At 54.1% G+C, this 22,121-nt stretch overlaps 3 protein-coding genes and 1 pseudogene across 12 annotated transcripts; 1 reads left to right on the top strand and 3 right to left on the bottom strand.

The window, feature by feature from the left end:
• The first annotated feature begins 978 nt into the window (after positions 1 to 978).
• Positions 979 to 14,028, top strand: Srrt (serrate, RNA effector molecule). 9 transcript variants are annotated; one of them, XM_041648900.1, is made up of 20 exons: positions 979 to 1,254; positions 1,495 to 1,634; positions 5,690 to 5,818; positions 6,058 to 6,204; positions 6,418 to 6,606; positions 8,469 to 8,638; positions 8,722 to 8,906; positions 9,019 to 9,114; positions 9,196 to 9,310; positions 9,505 to 9,665; positions 9,862 to 9,923; positions 10,007 to 10,085; positions 10,326 to 10,514; positions 10,864 to 11,037; positions 11,118 to 11,271; positions 11,379 to 11,572; positions 11,727 to 11,883; positions 12,021 to 12,122; positions 12,252 to 12,357; positions 12,441 to 14,028. In XM_041648900.1, the coding sequence occupies exons 2-20, from the start codon at positions 1,513 to 1,515 to the stop codon at positions 12,514 to 12,516; spliced, it is 2,607 nt and encodes an 868-aa protein (XP_041504834.1). In that variant the 5' UTR covers positions 979 to 1,254; positions 1,495 to 1,512; the 3' UTR covers positions 12,517 to 14,028. The 9 variants fall into 9 exon arrangements, with proteins under 9 accessions (XP_041504834.1, XP_041504832.1, XP_041504835.1 ...); XM_041648898.1 differs by having other exon boundaries at positions 12,033 to 12,122; positions 12,231 to 12,357; XM_041648901.1 differs by having other exon boundaries at positions 12,033 to 12,122.
• Positions 12,672 to 13,920, bottom strand: Ufsp1 (UFM1 specific peptidase 1 (inactive)). The gene is made up of 3 exons (XM_041648072.1): positions 13,892 to 13,920; positions 13,736 to 13,751; positions 12,672 to 13,672 (listed from the first exon to the last, which is right to left on the bottom strand). The coding sequence occupies exons 1-3, from the start codon at positions 13,918 to 13,920 to the stop codon at positions 12,884 to 12,886; spliced, it is 834 nt and encodes a 277-aa protein (XP_041504006.1). The 3' UTR covers positions 12,672 to 12,883.
• Ache (acetylcholinesterase (Cartwright blood group)) lies at positions 13,952 to 19,752 on the bottom strand. Of its 2 annotated transcripts, none has more exons than XM_041648905.1 (5): positions 19,627 to 19,752; positions 16,948 to 18,037; positions 16,116 to 16,600; positions 14,982 to 15,151; positions 13,952 to 14,196 (listed from the first exon to the last, which is right to left on the bottom strand). In XM_041648905.1, the coding sequence occupies exons 2-5, from the start codon at positions 18,022 to 18,024 to the stop codon at positions 14,075 to 14,077; spliced, it is 1,854 nt and encodes a 617-aa protein (XP_041504839.1). In that variant the 5' UTR covers positions 18,025 to 18,037; positions 19,627 to 19,752; the 3' UTR covers positions 13,952 to 14,074. The 2 variants fall into 2 exon arrangements, with proteins under 2 accessions (XP_041504839.1, XP_041504838.1); XM_041648904.1 differs by lacking the exon at positions 13,952 to 14,196 and adding an exon at positions 14,457 to 14,862.
• Positions 17,934 to 22,078, bottom strand: LOC121445905 (annotated as a pseudogene).
• Positions 22,079 to 22,121: the final 43 nt, after the last annotated feature.

Consider the following 22,121-nt stretch of genomic DNA (forward strand, 5'->3'; position numbering starts at 1 on the left):
GCTGGCTTTGAACTCAATGAGATCCGCCTGCCGCTGCCTCTCAAGTGCTGGGATTAAAGGCGTGTGCCGCCACTGCCCAGCAGAAAATGTTTTTGTGACAGAGTTTCACTAAATTGTTCAGCTTGGCTTTGAACTCGTTCTGCAGTCTTTTTTTTTTTTTTTTTTTTTTTTTTTTTTTTTGGTTTTTCGAGACAGGGTTTCTCTGTAGCTTTGGTGTCTGTCCCGGAACTAGCTCTTGTAGACCAGGCTGGCCTCGAACTCCCAGAGATCTGCCTCCCTCTGCCTCCCGAGTGCTGGGATTAAAGGCGTGCGCCACCACCGCCCGGCGTTCTGCAGTCTTTGAATTTGTGATTCTCTTGCTTCAATTTGAGTGGCTGGGATTACAGGCCTGTGCCCATTTTTTAGCTTGGCATTCTATTTACTGAGACGGGCTTAGTGTTATCTTGGGGAATTACGCGTTTAAACTGGGAGCTACTAGATCCTGGCGGTTGTTTTGACTGCTACGTACAGCTTCTCCATTAAAGTATTGGGCACTAAAACTGAGATTTGCACGGTTTGCAGGAGGATTAGGCGCCTCTGTCCAGGAAAAGCAGGAAGAGAGCGTTTTGCAGGTAGCACATACCGTGGATTTCTGCGGAAGGAGAAAATGGTGGGAGGAGATGCCTTTAAAATGGTTGCTTCTATGCATTATTCCCTAGACATCCACTGCCCTCAACGCCATCCATAGCGCGGAGGGGGCAAATCCACCCTTGAAGAGGTCAGGAGGTGCAATAGCCCAGGGTTCTTGCAACTCTTAGACGCAAACTTGTTCCGATCCAGAAGACGTTAGAGGGAGCGAAATTCTCCATTTCCATTCCCCTCGTGTGCAAAAGGAACGAGCACTTAGGGGAGGCCTGGCTTGGCCGCGCTCAGCTTCCGTAGCTCCTAGCGCTTGAGGGATTTTTGTCGTAAAACCGCGCGAGAGTTTCGTGTCTCCACCCTTTTCCCATCAGCCCCTCGTCCTCTCTTTTAGTTTAAGTTTGGCAGGGGGGGCTTGTTTGTAGTTTGAAGCCCAGCTCGGGGCGGCTCCGACCCCTTGCGACCCCCGCCTTCACCCTCAGCCGTCTCGCCCTCCTCCTTTTCGGCCTCCGGGCCGAGCATCGTCCCGTCCTCCTTCCAACCCTCCTTGCGAGCCATCCCCGCGCGTTCCGGTCCGCCCGGAAAACAAGCCCGCCGCCGCCGGCGCGCGCTTCCAACGGACCCGACCGCTGCCAGGTGGGGGAGGGGAAAGAAAGGCCCGGGCGGCGGGATCGGAAGCAGAGGACTGTGCCCGGGGGCTTCGGGGTGGACAAGGGGGAACCCCTGGGGACAGTGAAACTGTCGGAGCGATCGCCCTGCCCGGGATGGCAGGCCGGCCTCGGCGGGAGGGAGGCGGGCGTGCTGCCCCCGGGGGACTGTTCCTCCTCTGGTCCTCCTTGTTCATCATCACCGTGTCCGCCCGCCGCCGGGCCCCAGGCCTCCTCTGACAGCACGATGGGTGACAGTGATGACGAATACGATCGGAGACGGAGGGACAAATTTCGGAGAGAGCGCAGTGACTATGACCGTTCCCGGGAAAGAGATGAAAGACGGCGAGGGGACGATTGGAATGACCGGTGAGACAATATTAAATTTTAATGTAGTTCCCGCCTCCTTATCCCCCAGCCTTCCCACTCCGCGGTTTTATTCCATCCCACCTTACCTGCGTCGCCTTTTCCCTTACAAAATTTTGTTAAGATGTAGTCCACCATTGGACCGTTTTCTACTTACTGTTGTCTTGGATTTTAAAAAGCGTTTAAGATCAAAGTGACAGCCAGTGGTAGCGGTGGACAGGAGCCTTGTGCAGCTAGTTGGACCCGTGCATCCACCGCCAAGATGTAGGCCACATAGGGAGACCTCCAGCTCAAACCCTCACAGTAAGGACGAAAAGACAGATCAAAGCGTTAGAACCAAGAGTTTGAATGGGAAAATCAGTCTTTATAGGGGCATCCGGAGGTTTCTTGGCCCTTTGGCCTGGAACTTGCCGGGTAGCCAAGGATGGCATTAAGCTTCTGATTCTGTCTACTTTCCCCAATGCTGGGATTACAGGCATGTGCCGTACTAGGGATGGGAACGAGGTCTTTGTACTTGCTGGACAAGAGCTCAAGGAAGTTATGACCCTTGTCCAAGAAGCACTGCATTTTGTTATGTGTACATTGTATCTTTTATCTATTTATTTTTGTTTGCTTGTTTTGTCTTTCCTTTCTTGTTTTTTTTTTTGGGGGGGGGGTGTGATACAGGGTCTCTCTGTAGTCCTGGTGGTCCTGAAATTCACTACATAGACCAGGCAGACATTAAGCACAGAGACCAGTCTGCCTCTGCTTTCCCAGTGCTAGGAGTCAAAAAAAAAAAAAAAAGCCAAAAAGTAAAGAAAGGCCTGTGAGCGGTGGTGACACTCCTTTAATCCCAGCAGAGGCAGGTGGATCTCTGTGAGTTTTGAGGCCAGCCTGGTCTACAAGAGCTAGTTCCAGGACAGGCACCAAAGCTACAGAAAAAACCCTGTCTTGAAAAACCAAAAAATAATAACCCAGTGCTAGGATTAAATGAGTGCCTTTATCACCACCAGCAGCAAAATTTAAAAAAAAAAAATATGTTGGAGTGTTTTGCCTACATGATTTATGTTGTGCCTGATGCCTGTAAGAAGCCAGGATAGGTGGGGCAGTGGAGGTGGCACCTCCAGGTGGCAGAGGCAGGCGGATCTCTTTGAGTTCGAGGCCAGCCTGGTCTACAAGAGCTAGTTCCAGGACAGGTTCCAAAGCTACAGAGAAACCCTGTCTCCAAAAACAAAAACAAAACAAAAAAAAGCGAGAGAATAAGGCAGAACCGTGTTGTATTCCTAGAACTAGAAAGTTGACAGGTGGTTGTGAGCTGCCATATGATTCTTAGAACAGAGCCTCAGTCCTCTGAACTGCTGGGAGCCTTCTCTACACCCCTTGCACTTTGGTTTTTCAAACAGGGTCTCATTATGTGGTATAGACTGGCCTGGAACATGATCCTCCTGCCTCAGCCCCTTCAGTGCTTGAGTTAGAAGTGAGTCACCATACCCAACTTTCCTTGGTGTTTCTTTAAGGAAGAAGACACAGAGTTGCTTTTCTGAGTCTGAAACTAGATGAAGTCCTTCAGAGTTCACCAGCGAGGTCAAAGTGGCTTTGGGTACACGCCACAAATAGATCATTGTGAGGAAACTTAATTTCTGAGGGGCAGATGCTTAGCACGGAGGTCATAGGAAGGATGCCATCTAGGAGAACATCAGTTAGTGTTTCTGGTTTGGTGTTCAGGATGAGTGACGGACGGATGGGAAGTGTTCATCCTAGAGCACGGTGCTGCAGGGTAGTCGTGGTTGTTGTTAGCAAAAGCAACTGTGTGATGGGCTGGGGAGCCTGAAGCATTTTCTTACAGGTGCTGTTTTTTATTTGAGCAGTGTCAACACTAGGACTTCACCCTAATGTTAGCAAACTTGTGCAGAAGAGTAGCTAAGAGAAACTGTTGCTTAGAAGAAAGCTGTCTGTATTTGTTGCTAATGGAACTTGATGGTAGAAACAATTTTGGAAAACTTGTATCTACTGGTATGAGCTTGAAAATGTCCTAGTGTTCAAACTTTTCTGAGATGAGCAGCCTTTTATGAAATAGATCTTTTTTTTTTGTTTTGTTTTGTTTTTTTTTTTGGCTGTGTGTGTGTGGGGGGGTTGTTTGTTTTTAAACACAGAGTTTCTCTGTGTAGTTCTGGCTGTCCTAAAACTCATTTTGTAGACCCAGCTGGCCTTGGAACTTGGAGATCCACCTGCCTCTGCCTCCTGAGTACCGGGATTAATGACTTATATTAATGACTTATATTAATGGAATATATCTTGATACTGTATAGTGAGAAATGTCAGGAGCTGCTCAAAGAGCTGGTAGCACAGTGAGTAGAAGGGCATTGAACATTCTAGGCAAGCCACAGCCTTAGCCTACTGGTGTGGTTTTGGTTAAACAGTCCAGCTAACTTTTTTGGTTGTTGTTGTTTTGTTTTGTTTTTTTGTTTTTGTTTTTCGAGACAGGGTTTCTCTGGTTTTGGAGCCTGTCCTGGAACTAGTTCTTGTAGACCAGGCTGGTCTCGAACTCACAGAGATCCGCCTGCCTCTGCCTCCCAAGTTCTGGGATTAAAGGAGTGTGCCACCACTGCCCGGCCCAGCTAACTTTTTAAAGACAGGGCCTTATATAGCCTCGTTTGGTCTCATATTTACTATGTAGCTGCCTTCATTTTCCAAGTGCTAGTTACCTGCTTCAGCTTTTAAACTGTCTCTTTCCAGGAGCAGAGCTCACCCCTGTAATCAGCACTCCTGAGGCAAATGCAGGAGGATTTGTGGAAGTTGGAGACAATCCTGGTTTAAGTAGGGAGTTCCAGACCAGCCATGATTACAAAGGGGAAGAACCTGTCACAAAAACTAAAAAGGGGACCTAGTTGAGGGACTCACACCTTCTATTAGTTGCGGGAGTCAGGGACCAGCCTGTTCTACACAGTGAGTTCCTGGACAGCTAGGACTACATAGAAAGACCCTGTCTAAAAGATAAATAAATAAATACCCCCCCCCCAAAAAAAACCCCACAAAACCCAAAAACTACCTAGCCCAGCTGCTTGAGAGGCTGAGGCAGGAGGATTGAGAGCGGCTGGGCTTGGTGGTCCATACCTTTAATCCCAGCACCTGGGAAGCAGATGTAGGCATTTCTCTGTGAGTTTGTGGCCAGCCTGGTCTACAGAGTGAGTTCACGACAGCTAGGGCTACACAGGGAAAACCTGTCTCAAAAAAAAAAAAAAAAAAGTTTGAGAACTCTGCCAGCACAGCAGGAGTCCGTTAACTTTATGCAGAAGGTATAGCGGTGTAGCCAAAATTGTCTGAAAGGGCCACTTAAGTGTTTTCTTTTATGATAATGCATGTGGGCCCCGGTTGTCTGTCTTTCCATCTTACCACTGTGGGCGCTCTTCTGAACCAGACTTCAGAATAACTTTGTGATCTAAGCTTATAATCTCTTCTCCTCTTGAAACTGAGGCAGGAGGATCTCAAGTTTAGGTACTGCCTAGTATGCAGAGTGAGTTCAGGGCAGCCTGACAGGGGCATAGCACAGCTCAAAGGTGGAACAAATTCAGGAAGCACGAGATTGAGTTTCTGTACCTCCACAGTAATCTATATTAGTGTGTAGTTTTAAGGTTCACAGATGCTAAAGCTTTGCTTTAATGTAAGTGTAGTGATGTGTGCACTTGGGATGTGAAAGTAGCAGATAGGTTCGAAGTGATAAGCTGTAGTCACATAGGGAGGTCAAGGCCAACCTGTGTGTGAACCACCACAGCTGTCAAGCTACTGTGCTTTGTGTGTTGTGCAGTGCTAGAGAATGAACCCAAGGCCTGTGTTTTCTCTACCTTCTTTTCTTTTTTTTTTTTTTTTCAGTTTTTCTGTGTAATAGACTTGCTTTGTAGACCGGACTGGCCTTAAACTCACTGAGATCCGCCTGCCTCTGTTTCCCAAGTGCTGGGATTAAAAGCGTGCACCACTGCAGCCCAGCTAGGCCTGTGTTTTCCAGGCAGGCATTCCACCAATGCATCCGCATCTCCATCTTAGCTATCGTCTTTCCTATTGTGACTTGTTCTTACTTTCAGAGAGTGGGACCGTGGCCGTGAGCGCCGCAGTCGGGGTGAATACCGAGATTATGACCGGAATCGAAGAGAGCGCTTCTCACCCCCTCGCCATGAACTTAGCCCTCCACAAAAGCGCATGCGGAGAGACTGGTGAGGTGGCATTGCTTTCTTTTCTAACCCTCAGCTCCCTTGGGCCTCAGCCCTCCTCTTCTGCTGAAAGCTGGTTGCTTCCATGTCTCGGTCATCCCCACATACAGCCTTCCTTTGTCCCATTATCCCTTGGATGAGAGACTATATCCTATGTGTGCCCCTCCTCCTGCCCTTGTCCTTGTCCTGGAGAGGTGGCTCTGGTTCTTTCTGTGTCTGACTTTTGTGTCCCCTACCCTCAGGGATGAGCACAGCTCTGACCCATACCACAGTGGCTATGACATGCCCTATGCTGGGGGGGGTGGGGGACCAACTTACGGCCCCCCTCAGCCCTGGGGCCACCCAGACGTCCACATCATGCAGCACCATGTCCTGCCTATCCAGGCCAGGTAAAGCCTGGGGTTGTGGGAAGAAGGGATTTTCCAGGTTTTGGGACTGTCTGGGGCAGCTAGAGACCATGGTTGGAACCTGGGAGAGGGCTAGGTTCTGGGTGCCTGTGAAGTTAGCACTTACTGCTTGCATGGTGGGCATGTGGGCAAAGGAAGGGGTGGGTGTCTGACTGCCTAGATCCTACCTCTCCTTCACAATCGAGCCTTCCTCAGGCTAGGCAGCATTGCAGAGATTGACCTGGGTGTGCCACCACCCGTAATGAAGTCCTTCAAAGAATTCCTCCTGTCCCTGGACGACTCCGTGGATGAGACCGAGGCAGTTAAGCGCTACAATGACTACAAGCTCGACTTCCGAAGGCAGCAGATGCAGGACTTTTTCCTGGCTCATAAAGATGAGGAGTGGTGAGTGCCCCTGTTTGCCTGCCTTTTTTTTTTTTTTTCGAGACAGGGTTTCTCTGTAGCTTTGGTGCCTATCCCGGAACTAGCTCTTGTAGACCAGGCTGGCCTCGAACTCCCAGAGATCCGCCTGCCTCTGCCTCCTGGGATTAAAGGCGTGCGCCACCACCGCCCGGCTTTGCCTGCCCCTTTTGCCCTGGCCCATTTCTCTGGTCTGGCTGGAGGAGCTGCAGCCTTGTCCTCCTCCAGTTCTCCCCAACATGGTGCTTCCTGGGAGTGGGAAAGGGGAGGGAAACAGTGTTGGCTGGTGGGACCCCCACCCGTCTCCCTTCTCTGCTGTCCTCACTGGGACACCTCCAGGCAGTTGACCAGAGCTACTACTCAGCCTCTTGGGGCAGCACAAGACTGTGACCCTCTTGTTGGTGTGGGTCATTATCATCCCCAGTCACCAGGACCCCGTGTGGCAGTGGTCTCCCAAAGGCAACGAGTGAAGCCAGACAAGAACAGCCAAGATCTCAGGGTCATTTGACAGAAAAAAGAATTTGAATTTTTTTTCCTTATGTGGATGTTTTAATTTTAATCAACCATCTTTTCCCCTCTCCTGCTCCTCCTCCTCATCCTCTTTCTGCTCCTCCTCCTTGAAAAGAGCCAGAACTGGGAACTACACCCGCTCATCGACGGAGCTCGGAGCAAACCCACCTCCACCCCCACCATACCCAGCCCATACATGAGCCCCTGGGCAGAGCGGCGGGGCCCGGCCAGGCAGACAGGCAGGGCACCGCTGTGCACAATGCAGTGGTCTAGCTGAATGTATTGCTTAGGCAGCTAGTCAGTTAGGGCCCCCACCGCGGAGGCCCGCGGGGGCGGGGCATCTAGGCCGGTCACCCCAGCCAGGAGCCAGCGGGCAGCCCGCCAGCCAGCATGGGCCCTGGGCGCCACTAGTTAAATCTTGAGCTCTGTTTGACCAAGCAGCCAAGGTAAAGATCCTGGAGGTGACGCCTGCGGCTTTCCTCTCTGCTCAGCCTGTCCTGTCCTGTCCTATGTGCCCTTCTGATGCCCTGTGTGTCTTTGCATCACTCATGAACCTTTCATTCTTTCTTTGTCCATGTCTGCTCTCTGCTGAGCACTTTTGTTTTCTCAGCTCGTCTGTCTTTGTTTCAGATTTCTGGGCCCTCCTTACATTTCCCCATCCCTCCTTTCCTCTTTATTTCATACCCCTAGTTTGTTCTGTTTCGGCTTTCCTTCCCTACCCTCAGAGGCCTATTAAAATGCTTCCTTTTCACACTCTCCCCAAATTCTAACCCTCCAGCCCTCTTTTCTCTCCCATGGGCCTGTCTGAGCTGTACAGCCCTGGCCTCACCCTTTGCTCTTTCCTGTCCCTTCACTGCCTTATCATCCCGCTAGGGAAGAAAGGTGTCCTGCCTTTTGGCCTTTTCTATCTGGTACATTTCAGGTTTCCTTCTGGCTCCACCTGGGTGGAGGGAGTTGGCGGGAACCTCGTCTGGGCTTGGCCAGGAGAGGGAGGTTCTCTGGGGGCTCCTGCTCCCTAGCTTTCTGTGAAGCATTGGGAATGGAAAAATTGGCACACTAGTGCTTCTTCCCACAGCAGTAGAGCTGCCTCATGACCTGTGACCAGAGCATGGTCCTAACAGAGCTCTCAATTCTTGCTTCTCCCCACATCTTCCCAGAGCATGACCTCTGGTTCCTTTCGGGGTGTTGGGTGGTTTTAGTGCACCCCTTTCTTGATTTTATTACCTTCTGTGGGTGTGAGAGGCTATGCCCCACCTTTCTTGGGCCCCTCCCCACAGCCTTGCCTGGACCTTTAGTAACTGTTTTGTTTCTCCTACCCTGCTTGCTTCTTCTCCCAGGTTCCGATCTAAGTATCACCCCGATGAGGTGGGAAAGCGCCGGCAGGAGGCCCGGGGGGCCCTGCAGAACCGATTGAAGGTGTTCCTGTCCCTCATGGAGAGTGGCTGGTTTGACAACCTTCTCTTGGACATAGACAAAGCTGATGCCATTGTGAAGATGTTAGATGCAGGTGTGGGCTTAGAGGCTGGGGAGGTCTTGGCTGGGAATAGAAGCCCAAGCTCTGGTTACGACCTCTGCTGTTGTCGTTGGTAGCTGTCATTAAGATGGAAGGTGGCACGGAGAATGACCTCCGAATCCTGGAGCAGGAGGAAGAGGAAGAACAGGCAGGCAAGGCTGGGGAGACCAACAAGAAAGAGGAAGGCCGTGCTGGACCAGTCCCGGGGGATGGAGAGCGCAAGGTCAACGATAAGGATGAGAAGAAAGAAGATGGAAAACAGGTCAAGAGGCGGGGGCTGAGGGAGCCGTAACCTCCACTGTGGGATGGTAGGGGTGGCTCTGATGCGGCCAGAGGAAAAGATTGACATTCTCAGAAACTCTCTCTTCATGTAGCCGGAAAATGACAGTCCTAATGATGACAAAACTAAGAAATCTGAGGGTGATGGGGACGAGGAGAAGAAAGAAGAGGCTGAGAAGGAACCCAAGAAGGTAAGGTGTGTCTTGCATGAGACCAAGGTGTCAGACCAGATCTTGGGTGGTCTTGATTGGCTTGCTCCTGTTGTTCCCCAGAGCAAGAAGCGGAACAGGAAGCAGAGTGGTGATGACAGCTTTGATGAGGGCAGTGTGTCCGAATCTGAGTCCGAGTCTGAGAGTGGTCCAGCTGAGGAGGAGAAAGAGGAGACCGGTACGCTTCACTGTTGTTGTTTCTACTCCTTTGTTTTACTGCATGGGCTGGTGGAGAGAGACACAGAGAGCGAGAACATGCTCCAGAGACAGATAGTCTGACTGGTGGGAAGGTGTCCTGTGAGGTGAAGTCTGGTAGTAACTGCTACTCCACCCAAGTGAATAAAGTTGTATTAACTCCTACTTCTTCCTAAGTAGAAGAAGCACTTAAAGAAAAGGAGAAGCCCAAGGAAGAAGAGAGGGAGAAGCCCAAGGATGCTGCAGGGCTGGAGTGTAAGCCCCGGCCCCTGCACAAGACTTGCTCTCTCTTCATGCGCAACATTGCCCCCAACATTTCGAGGGCAGAGATCATTTCTGTGAGTGGGGACATTGGTCTTGGGGACAGGGCTGGTTGAGGTTCAGATCCTTCAGGTGGCAGGCTGCCTTTGGCTTAGGGACACCTGGTTTGGTCTGCCTTGTGGTTTTGGGTGTTGGGGATGATGGGTACTTTAGGGTTCTGAAAGTGCAGAGCTGAAAGGCGTGAACTCTTCTCTCTGTCCTTGACTCCTGCAGCTCTGTAAGCGGTACCCAGGCTTTATGCGAGTGGCGCTGTCGGAGCCCCAACCTGAGAGGAGGTGAGCTGGACAGTGATGAGCAGTCCACTGGCTCTATCCCAGGACCGTGCTAACAGGCTCTGCTAACAAGCTTTCTCATGTAGGTTTTTCCGCCGTGGCTGGGTGACTTTTGATCGCAGCGTTAATATTAAGGAGATCTGTTGGAACCTGCAGAACATCCGCGTAAGTGCTGGGCACGGGGCTGCAGGAAGCAGCGCAGGCTCTGCCTGTCCACTCGCAGCCACGAGTGTTCACCTACTTGTTTCCCTTCTGTCTGAGAAGCTGTGGGGCTGGGACCATGTTCAATCCCTCTGGTCCCTGACCCTTGGGGAGTTTGGATTTAACTACCAGTTCTCTATAGGGCCCAGTCTTGAGGGTGTAGCTTCTGGGGCAGTCATGGGCCAGCTTGTTGTGTCCCTACAGCTCCGTGAGTGTGAATTGAGTCCTGGTGTGAACAGAGACCTGACCCGTCGTGTCCGCAACATTAATGGTATCACACAGCACAAGCAGATAGTGCGCAATGACATCAAGCTGGCAGCCAAGCTGATCCACACACTGGATGACAGGACCCAGCTCTGGGCCTCTGAGCCTGGGACACCACCTGTGCCCACAGTAGGTGACTCCCAGGGATTATTTCCAGTGCACCCAACAGCTCCTTAGAGTATCTTAAGTTGAGAAGTCAGAAGGGGGTAAAATGTAGAACAGGAGTTGAATGTGTAACTGAACAATCAATTGGGAGAACTCACTATCCCTCTGACCTGCCCTCTGACCTCATTTTCTTATTTTCATGACCTCTGTCTGGATCCTACCCAGAACTTCCCTTATTTGCCCCTTTGGGTGGTATCTCCCCATTTTAAGTAATTTCTGGGCTGGGCAGGAAGGGCCTACATAGTGGCAAGCAGTAGGAAGCGCTTCCCTCTTCCCATCGTCTCTGCCTCACTGTCCATCTCATTCCTGTTAGAGCCTGCCCTCGCAAAACCCCATCCTAAAGAACATCACTGACTACCTGATTGAGGAAGTGAGTGCGGAAGAGGAGGAGCTTCTGGGGAGCAGTGGAGGGCCCCCTCCTGAGGAGCCTCCCAAGGAAGGCAACCCAGCAGAGATCAATGTGGAGAGGGATGAAAAGCTGATCAAGGTGCCAGCTGTGCCCATCTGGGGTGGTGTGGCCCTGGGGGTGCTGGCTGCGTAGTGACCTGGTATGTCTCACTCCCTCAGGTCTTAGATAAGCTCCTGCTGTATTTGCGGATTGTGCACTCTCTGGATTATTACAACACTTGTGAGTACCCCAACGAAGACGAGATGCCCAACCGCTGCGGCATAATCCACGTTCGGGGGCCCATGCCTCCCAACCGGATCAGTCACGGAGAAGGTATGCTGCAGGTCCCCTGAATCTTGTCTTGTGTCCCCCGTCTTCTCCTGTCCCTCCTTACCCCTGCCTCCAGCTCGCTCTAGCCTGCTCTGTTGTCCGATCCACAGTGCTGGAGTGGCAGAAGACGTTTGAGGAGAAACTGACTCCGCTGCTGAGTGTGCGGGAATCACTTTCTGAAGAAGAGGCCCAGAAGATGGGGCGTAAGGACCCAGAACAGGAAGTGGAGAAGTTTGTCACCTCCAACACGCAGGAACTGGGCAAGGATAAGTGGCTCTGTCCTCTCAGTGGCAAGAAATTCAAGGTCTGGGATGTGAAAAGAATTGGTGGGAGGATTGGGAGGTGGCCTTGGGGCAGCAAGACCCCTTAGAGGACTGGAGGAGGCTGTGACTGCCCAGGGGGTTCTGGAGGAACAAGACTGCAGCATGTGCTGCCCTCTTCTGGTCCTTCCCACCCAGGGCCCTGAGTTTGTACGCAAACATATCTTCAATAAGCACGCAGAGAAGATAGAGGAGGTGAAGAAGGAGGTGGCATTCTTTAACAACTTTCTCACAGACGCTAAGCGCCCAGCTTTGCCCGAGATCAAGCCTGCTCAGCCACCTGGCCCTGCCCAGAGTAAGATATGATCCATGAGACTGCCACACCTGATTCCTTACTCGAGAAGTGTACCCCACTAACCTCTCGGCCCTATTCCTAGAATCCTTGTCATCTCCTTTCCTCCCCCGCAGTAATTCATGTTCCTGTCCATGTTGTACTCCCCCCAGGCCTGACTCCAGGACTTCCCTATCCGCACCAGACGCCACAGGGCTTGATGCCATATGGTCAGCCCCGGCCTCCCATCTTGGGCTATGGAGGTGAGTCTGGAAGGGCAATGCAGGGGCTTGGTGTTTGAGGAGGGCTCCAGAGCTTAGCTAGGCTGAGGTTGAGGTCAGTTTTTAGTTCAACCTGGGTCTTTGTCATAGCTGGTGCTGTCCGCCCTGCAGTCCCAACAGGAGGGCCTCCATACCCCCATGCTCCGTATGGCGCCGGTCGCGGGAACTATGATGCTTTTCGAGGCCAAGGAGGATACCCTGGGAAACCTCGGAACAGGTGAGCAGGAATGGACAGGCCCACGCTCCTCCCCCTCCTCTGACCAGGGGCTTCTGTTCACCCCACACTCCTGTATTTCACAGGATGGTTCGAGGAGACCCGAGGGCCATAGTGGAGTATAGGGACCTGGACGCCCCAGATGATGTTGATTTCTTTTGAGCCCCTCACTCTACATCGACGACCATCTACTACCCATGACCACTTCATCCCATCAGCTGAGAATTTTTTTGTACGTTGTTTTTCCTGCTAGTAAAAAGCACTTTGCTAGTGTCTCATGTGCTGTACACCTTTCCCAAACACAGGCAGGACCGGAGTCAGCTGAACTGTGCCAGTTTATTACTGTTTTTGAGAAGTGTCCCTCTAACCCTGGCTAGCTAGAACTTGCTGGGTAGACCACCAGGCTGGCTTTGAACGCAGATCCACATGCCTGTGCCATTGCCCCGTCCCAGAGTTTTGGTGGTGGAAGAGACCAGTGAGCAGTCTCAGTTCTGGAGCCTGTCCCACAGTGCAGGCAGGGTGGGTCGATTCAGGTACGTCTGGTCAAGCACAGGTTGTAAAAGGAACTGGAATCAAAGACACTGCTTACCTTTTGCCAGCCCACCCACCCAGCAGCTTGCAGTTCGCTCCTGTTCTTCGGAGTGCCCCAGTAGTGTGGGTCCAGTATCAATATATAGGTTTCCGGACCTGGCCCCTCACAGATTCCCAGCAAGGCTTTAGACTGAGCATCTGCATCCCCTCCCACCATTACTGGGCCACCGCCCTCCATGAAGTGGGAATAAAGCCGCTCCAGTTCTCCCAGAAGTCCGGCTCCACGGGGCACGTGGCATAGGCGCCCCTGAAGTCCTCCAAAGTGTTCCAGGCAGAGACTGGCCTCTACACAGCCAATCCAGTCCCGAGAGTCCCGGAACCCTGGGGGCTTATCGCCCATGTCCTCCAGGGCAGCCTGTATGGCTGCCAGCCCAGGCACGCTGGAAGACTGGCCCTCTGGCCAAGAGCACAGTGTCTGCAGCGTGCGGTAGCCACATCCCCAGCCGCGGTCATCCAGTCCATCGCAGCCGTAGTGATAGTAAAGGTAGTGTCCCGAGAGGAGGGCCAGTCGGGCGGGATCGTGGCAGGGCAGAGCCAGGCCCAGGTGCACGTCCTTCAACAGCTCCAGGGTGCTCAGGCAGGTGTCAGCCGAGGCGGGGCGAATTACGGGTTCCCGGTCTTTTCTGGAGCTAGCTGCGGGCAGGGTGGGCGCGCGGAACCGGGGAACCCTCACCAAACCGAAGCACGAAGGAGAAATGCCACAAGTAGACACCGATTTCGGAGCCTTCTAAAAGATGCGGACGAGCAGCTGCGCAGTCGCAAGCTCCGCCCCAAGGGGTGGGTCCAGAACTTGCTTCCGCCGGATCCTGCAGGCAAGGTGCAGCGATGTTCGCCAATCCTGAGACTTCTGTTTCCAGCACTGACTCGATCCCCGCCCCAACTTCCCGCCAGTAGCACAAACTAGTGGCTGTAACAGTTTATTGGCGGCCCGGAGGGGCGAAGGCACCGCGGGGATGGGAGCTCGGTCCCAGACATGCAGAAGAAGGGGAGCCCCTGGTGGGGGGGGAGTCGGGATGGGGTGGACAGGGTCTGGGGCTTGGTTGTATTATATCCCAGCCCTTAAATAAATAGTATATATACACAGCTAGGGGCTCGGGCAGGGCGGCGAGACCTGAGGGTCCCCCCAGGGTCACAGGTCTGAGCAGCGTTCCTGCTTGCTGTAGTGGTCGAACTGGTTCTTCCAGTGTACCATGTAGGAGCTCCAGCGGTGGAACTCGGCCTTCCACTGGCGCTCTGCCTCGTCCAGCGTGTCTGCGGCCGGGGCGCCCCGCAAGAGTAGGAGAGGGAAACGGAGCGGATAGGGCAGCAAGAGGGGGCGTGAGTGCGCCGCCGTGCACGCCACGTAGGAGGCCGAAGGGAGTGGTGGGAAGAGAACAGTGGATGATACGGAGGACGAGAGTAGAAGTGGAGAAGGGTGGCAGGAACACGCGTGGAGAGAAATGGTCGGAAGATGGATGGGAGGGACAGGACCAAAATGGGAGGAGGGTCCATGGGTTGGGGAAAAGAGAGAAGACACAGAAATGGTTGGCGGTTATAAGCCCCATTGACTGACGCTGTCTATCCCCGGGTCCTTCTTCCCTCAACATCAGGCTCAATTTCCAGGTGATAATTTTAAATTAAAAAAAAGAAAACTGGTTTTTGGATTTTCGCTTAAACTGACTTTGTCCAGTTTGTCTCGGCTTGAGAAGGGAGGGGGTGCTGTATCCCTAGAAGGGGCCCCTCTTTTCCTTCCAGCCACATACTAGAGTAAGTGTCCTCTGAGGCCAGAGGAGAGAAGAGGCTGTAGTCACAGCCACGGAAGCCGGGAGTGGAGGAGGAAAAGGAAGAGAAGGAGAAAGGGCAGGAATAAGTCGGGCCTGGGCCTCGGGGCAGCCTCCCCATGGGCGGGGCTTGGGCAGGTGCAGGGAGCCTCCGTGGCTGGGGGAGGTGGAGAAGAGAGGGGATTACACCCTGTCTTTGCATCCCTTTGCTCTCCCCTCCTTCCAACCCTTGCCGCCTCATTAGTTCCCTGCCCTTCACCCCCACCCCGCGCCTACCAGTGGCGCTGAGCAATTTGGGCAGAAAGCGATTCCAGAAGGCGCAGGTCTGGGCGCGCAGCCCCCGCCGCACCTCCAAGGGCCTCAGGTTCAGGCTCACGTATTGCTGCGCTCCAGTGGTGTACGGTGGCCACTGTGGGGTCTTGGAGTCTCGAGGGTCATTGGGGTCTCTGCGGAAGGAAGGGGAAATCTCAGCCTGCCCAGAGGGATAAGGAATGATGTCGTTGGTCCTCTTCCTGACTCTGAACCCTCTTCAACTCCAGGGAGACACCCATCCTCTCCTCCTTACTCCTCCAGCCATCTGTCTATCTCATCTGTGTGTGTTCGTCGCGCGCGTGTCACTGTGTAACTCAATTTGGCAATGCTTCTGCCTCAGTTTCCCTGAGCGCAGGGACGACAAAGGGTGTTTTTCTCCACTTCCCTTTGTTTTCTTTGTTCAATTTTTATTTTCCCCTTCTATTAAAAAAAATCCTAGTTGGGCGTAGGTAGGGTGCAGTCCTGTCTCTAAAACATGGGTGACAGAATATCTGGTGCCCTCAAGGGTTTGTGCCTGCTAGGCAAGTAAGTACTTTACCAACTGAGGTGCCCCAGCCCTCTATTGCCTTTCTCTGTCTTTAATATTTTTTTTAAAAATTATGATGATGATGTGTGTGTGTGTGAGAGAGAGAGAGATGTGGAAGTCAGAGATAAATGTGTGGAGTTTTCTCCTTCCACGCTTATGTGAGCTCCAGGGATCCAGCTCAGGTAGTCAGGCCTGCACAGCGATGCTTTTTACCTGTTTTGAGCCATCTTGCCAGTCACCTCGCTATCTCTTGCAGTGCTGGGGATGGCCTCGTATATATTTGTGTCCTTAGCCTTCTACCAGTGAGCCGTACTTCCAGCACTCGCCCCAACCCCTCCCCCACCAAGGCTTCCTACGTAGTTCCATGTAGCCTGGGTATATAGAGTGGACTGGGCTCTATCTCCTGAGTGCTGGGATAAAAAGTATCCGGCTCTGTCTCTTAAGGACTCCCCCTTCTGCCTGCCTTGTTCTCGCATCCCCTTTCCTTTGTGGGTATTTCTCTTCCACTATCAGCCATAAGCACCCATCTCCCCTGGACCCCCAGAGGCCATCTCCACTCCAATACCACTGACCCTGTGCGGGCAAAATTGGTCCAGTATTTCATAAGTCGCTGAGCAAAGATTCTCTCCTCCATGGTGTAGTTCAGCGAGGGGTCCAGGGGGAGCCCAAAGATGAACTCGATTTCATAGCCATGGGGCACCCCCATCCAGAGGGGCCAAGTCAATGTGGAGGCACGGTGTTCAAAGACGTAGGCATAGACCCGGGCCCCTTGGGCAGCCAGTCGCCCAGCCAGCTGGGCCACGGGGCACACAACGTTGTGGTCGCCTACCACTGCACTCATGGCATCCCTCAGGTGGGCAGGGTCCTCAGGGTGCAGCCAGTCTGTATAATGTAGGACCACAGCCTCGGCCGCCAGGTCACTTGCTTGGGGTACACCGATCCGCACCCCAGCCAGGAACTGGGCCCGGCTGATGAGAGATTCATTGTCTTTGCTGAAGCCTGGGACCCCGTAAACCAGAAAGTAGGAGCCCTCGTCCTTCACCACACCCACCAGCACCTGAGGATTGTTGGAGATGGGGAGAAGGATGGAGAGATGATAGACAGGCAGACAGAAACAGATGAACAAACAAATAGCCAGAGGGACGAACCATCACAGAGTCAGAATTACGTAGAGAGCAGGGAAGGGACAAGGCATGGAGGAAAGAAAAAAAATATACCCATCGTTTCTTTTTTGCCCAGCAACTACTATGGGATCTGAACCCTCCTCAGGGAGGGAATGACCTTGGGACCCACAAGCTCGGACCTCTAACAGTGGGTCTGCAGTAAGCCCTCATGCTTGGGGCTCTGGGGAAGGAAGGGGAGGAATGGATGAAACCCAGAATACTCCGGGCAACCATTAGTCACCTGCAAGTCTTGAAAATCTCCAGCATTGATGAGGGCCTCTGGCGTGTCACTGAGGAAGTCCCCGTCCACCACAGGCACGAAGGAAAATCGGAAGATACTCTCTTGAGGCAGCACATGCCACTCGTGGTCCACCAGGTCCTGAGCTGGCCGAGTCCGCAGGCAGGCTATCAGCTCTGTGTCATTGCCACCAGCGCCACCTGGGGGACAGCCCACTAGGCGGGCCAGCAGTGTGGCCCTGCGCCTGGCCTCTCCTGCACTCACGGTGGCCCAGGGCCCATTGGGCGTACCACTCTGTAGGACAGCCCTGTGGAAGAGGCTGCGGCTGGGCGGGGACAGAATGTGCATGCCCACCGAGGCTGCACCTGCACTCTCCCCAAACAGAGTCACTGACATTGGGTTTCCCCCAAAGGCTGCAATATTTTCTTGTACCCATTGCAAGGCAAGCCGTTGATCCAGCAGGCCTACATTGCCAGGGGCTTCTCTGCTGCCCGGAAGGGCCAAGAAGCCAAAGGTTCCTACTCGGTAGTTCATAGATACCAATACGGTCCCCTCAACCTGGGCCAGGAAACGGCCATCATACACGTCCAAGGAGGATGCTCCACTGTAGAAGCCACCCCCATAGATCCAGATGAGGACAGGTGCGGGAGAAGTAGGCCTGGGGTATGGTGTCCACACATTAAGATACAGGCAGTCTTCACTCAGCTCTCGGTTGGGGTTCCACATCTCAGTACCCTCAAACCCAGGGTATAGGGTGTCCACATATTGGTAGCAGACATTTTGAAAGGTGGTAGCATCCAACACTCCTGACCAGGGCCGCTTGGGCTCTGGTGGCATAAACCTACGCGAGCCCACAGGTGGCTCTGCAAAGGGGATGCCCAGAAAAGCTGCGACTGGGCCCCCAGGGGCCTTTAGGCGAATGCCCCTCAGCTGGCCCCCTCGAACCCTCACCAGCAGCTGTAGGTCTTTCTGGCCCTCAGCCCCTGCCCCTCCTCCCAGGAGGGAGAGGAGGAGGAAGAGGAGGGGAGATGTCAGGGAGGGTGTGTGCAGGGGATACCAGGAAGGCCTCATGACTGCCATGACAGGCGGATGTCTGCTGGGAGAAAGAAAGGTAAAGGGTGAAGACAGGAGGCAGCTCAGAAGGAGATTAAGTAACAGTTTTGCCTAAGGGTTATCAAGGAGTTGCAGAGGAGGTGGGGCAGATTGGCAAGGGGAGGGGAGGAATGGAATCAAACACGGAGACAAGACGCAGGCAGACAAACCGGAGGGAACACAAGATCAAACAGACACACACACACACCCATACCACAACAAGTGCAGCCAACTGAGATAAGACCCACTAATACACACTCTCCCCGGCCCAGCAAGTCCCAAGGCCTCCCATACCTCCTTCCCCTGCCTCTGTGGCTTGGCCTAAGACCCCCTTGCTTACAGAGCTGGGTTGGAAAGGCCTCAGTTCTTGTACAGGCCTCAGGACAGGGGCGGGGCCCTCGAAGCCGGGTGGGGCCCTTCAGGAGCTTGCAAGTTTTGGTAAGAAAGCACATCCCAAGTCTCTCTGGGTTGGCCAAAGCCTTCAGGGACTGGGTTGGGCATTCAAGGTATTGGGAGTCCCAGGTCCTGAAGGCATCCCAAATCCTGTCCAGTCCACACCTTGCCCCACCCTGCTCAGCCTCATCTTCTTCCTGGTACAGCCGGTTGGTACCCGTTTGCTTCTCATCAGCCGCACCCCTCTCTCCTGACTCCAGCCAATTGGCTCACCAGCCCCTTGAGGGGCTCCCCAGGACTCAAGCCCCTATGCATCCCTATATTGCAGTGCCTGCCGCTGCCAACCGGGAGCAGCAGAGACCAAGAGGAGGCCAGTGCTCCCCGCCCGAGCCTTGATGTGGGGGGGATCTGAAGGATCGTGAGCATCGCAGAGGGGACTGAAGGGCGAGTCAGGACGCCTGTGTTCCGGAGCTCCGGAGATCCCCGCTGCAAAGGCAGGGGTGCTATTTTGGGGGCAACAGCTGTTGTAGTTCCGGCATCTCCAGCCAAGAGATCAAAATTCCCCGGGTCGGAACTACCCCCTCCGGGCGTTCACCCATCACCCAGCCAGCCCTGTTCGTCTGGATCTGGGGATAGTGGCGTTGCTGGAGATTAATCAGGAAACCCGAGTGGGGCTAATTATAACTCGGGGCTTCCGCTGAGCCTCCCTTTAGAAAAAAAAAAAAAGGAAAAAAAAAGGAAGAAAGAAAAATAGAGACGGAATCTCCGCAGGAGGGGGTTCTGAAGCTGGCAAGGGGCTCTGGGTAGGGACGTTGGGGTCGCGGCCTTCGGGATGGGGGGTGGTGCAGTCGGGATGTCAGTAACCTGCGCAGTTTGGGCTCCGCCCCAAACAGGGGGCGTCTTCCAATGTCCCCAGACTTGGAGGAGACTGGGGAATGGGGCTTCAGGGGGTCCCTGCAGGAAGAGAGCGCAGAAGCAGCCACCGGCCAGGCGAGCATCACCATAAGTATGCTGCGGCTAGCGGGAGTTTCAGAGGAGTGCGAGGTAGTGGGGGGCCCCTCTGGGCAGGCCCCGGGAGGCAGAAGGCGCAGTGGACTCTGTTTGGGGGGCTCCGATCATTCCAGGACCGCCCGGTTTCCCTGGGATGCGGATTGGTCCCCAGGCGGTGGAGGGTCCCGGGTGGGTTGGGAGACTCACCTGAGGCGGCTAAGCCGGGCCGGGTCGGGCCGCGCCGGGAGCTGGAGGCGGCCAATGTTCCCCGGCGCAGGCTGAGCCGACAGTGACAGCCGCCTCCGGCCCCCCGCACACACCCCTCCGGGCCGCACGGCGCCCCCGCCCGCCCACTGTCTCCGCCCCCGCCCCTCCCCGCTCCCCCGGGCTGCCACCTCCCCTCCTTCTCCCTCCCTTCAAGCCCCGGGACCCCGGGGAGCGGGGCCCAGACACGCTCCAGTGTTAGACTCAGACAGACCGACAGACCCGCAGACCTGCAGCGACGGGTCAGACACCCACGTGACAGATAGACGGACCGCAGCCTGCGGAGACACCAGACACCGCTCACGCAGGCGACAGTCTCCTGCGGTGACAAGTCACAGACAGACCGATTTTCATGGACGGAAGGACATAATGATAGCCCTAATCCAGAAAGATCAGAGGCCTATTACTTGAGCATCTGTAACCACGACATAGCATGGGGGTGGCTTAGGAGAAGCGACATGTGAAATCCTGACCGAGGACCCCCTCAGCTGGCACTGGTAGAAGAAAATGACGTGGAGCATCTCTGGAGATGAAGGGACACCTGTGGGAACAGATACAGAAACACAGGCTCTTCCTCATAGGAGGAGACCCCCCCGAGGGCAAGGAGAGGTGACGCGGGGACAGTTGAGAAGGCAGACCACACAGTGGCCTGCAGAAGGCTGCAGGGCGAGACTGCACACGGCCGCAGCAGTGGAAACTTCCGGAACCCCCAAGGGTGGGCTTGAGCTGATTCCCCTGACCGATGACCTCCGGCTGTCATCACAAGGGTCCGGTCGGGCCATGACATCACCAGGCCAAGCTTTCATTGGTCGCTGTGGTTAGCAGGTGGGAGCGACCAGGCCTTGGAGCCCCCAGACTGCTCATGAGTCCTACAGACCACACGCTCTGCCTTCTAGGGAGTCTCCCTATCAGCACCCGAGTGACGGTGGAAATTGTGCAGCTTCGTGCCCACACGAGATCACTACGCGGGAGGGACAAGTGGCTCGCGAGGTGGGTGGGGGCATCTGTCCCTGGAGCCTGCCGGCCGCTGCTGCGTGGGAAACTGGCCTGCACGCGCGAGCGTGAGGACGTGCGTGCGCGCGCGCGCGGTGCGGGGCGCTGCGTGGAGCGATGTGGGGGGAGGACACGCGCACGCATGCTCGCTGTGACCGCCGCGCGCTGTCCCTCGCGCCCCAGACACCCATCGGTCACCTCCTAGGTCCTGGGAGCTAGGGCGCACTGCCTTGAAGAAGGTTGGCCCAGGGGACACCAGCGCTGAGTCGAACCCCGCCCAGAAGTGCGCTTTCCACGTCTCCAAACTACGACATCCCCCACCTCCCAACCCTCCTGTCCCTGGAGAACCTGGCCACTGCATGCCGGGAAACGCATCTGCAGGCCAGCTCACCCGCGACGAGTCGGTGCTTGACTCGATGACACTATCGCCAGGTGGCGCCAGAGGCTGCCACTCTGGCCTGGAAGACGGATGGGATCAGCCCTTCATTATCTGTTTCCTGGTCTTTCTGGAAAGAGGGGCGAGGGTGTGTTACTGTCGCTGAGGGAGAGAAAGAGTCTGAAGCGGCTTCTGAGCGTGATAATGCTAGATCGTTAAAACCATGGAGAAACGGGGGGAACGAATGAGCCCAGTTTTGTCCAGTCTTGACGCTCAGGGCCTTTAGCCCATAAAGTGGGCCCTGTTAGTGATGGTATCTTGTTCCTTGTCCAATTTGTTCGAGAGCAAGTGATGTTGGGCAGTTTATTATCTGATCTTTGTAATTACGAGTTTGTTTCACCGAAGGAAAGATCTGGGACAGGAATAAGCTATCTGTGGACCTCAGGGCTATTGCTAAACCCATAATATCTTAGATGACTAAGTAAGTGAAAGAGCAGGGGAAAAGGCAGGTGGTGACCAGGCAGTCAGGGCGCTTGCCATCAACACTGTAACCTAAGTTAAACTCCTGGGGCACACAAAGTGGAAAAAGAGAAACAACTCCCTGAAAGGTGTCCTTTGACCTCCACGTGGGCACCGTGGCATGTACCCTACCCCCCATAAATAAGGATGAAGGAGAAAGAGGAGGAGGAGAAGAAGTTGAGAAAGAAGCTTTGGAGACAGCCATGTAAGGCTGGCACACTGCGCTTGACGTCAGGGACCAGTTGCTTCTACCACAGGGAACCTTGCTGCCCCCTTTGCTGTGTCTTGCTTTGCCATTTTCAGCAAGGGGCTCCCACCATGTGGCGCAACTGTTATATCAGCCATAACATCTGCATTCCCCAAGATGGGATCGGAGAAACATTGAACAGCATTCCTGCTCCTTTTAATGTCATTTTCTGGAAATTGACACGCAGTCCTTGCCTTTCCATACCGCTGGCCAAAATACTTGAGTTTCCATACTAGGTCAAAGTGTAATTCTAAGATCATAATTGCTACGAAAGAGGTCTAACTATGTTGACTTTGTTTAGAC

The sequence above is a fragment of the Microtus oregoni genome, unplaced genomic scaffold, assembly GCF_018167655.1.
Source record: "Microtus oregoni isolate MIOR12 unplaced genomic scaffold, Mior012 000003F_ref0000135, whole genome shotgun sequence".
NCBI classification, from domain to species: domain Eukaryota; kingdom Metazoa; phylum Chordata; class Mammalia; order Rodentia; family Cricetidae; genus Microtus; species Microtus oregoni.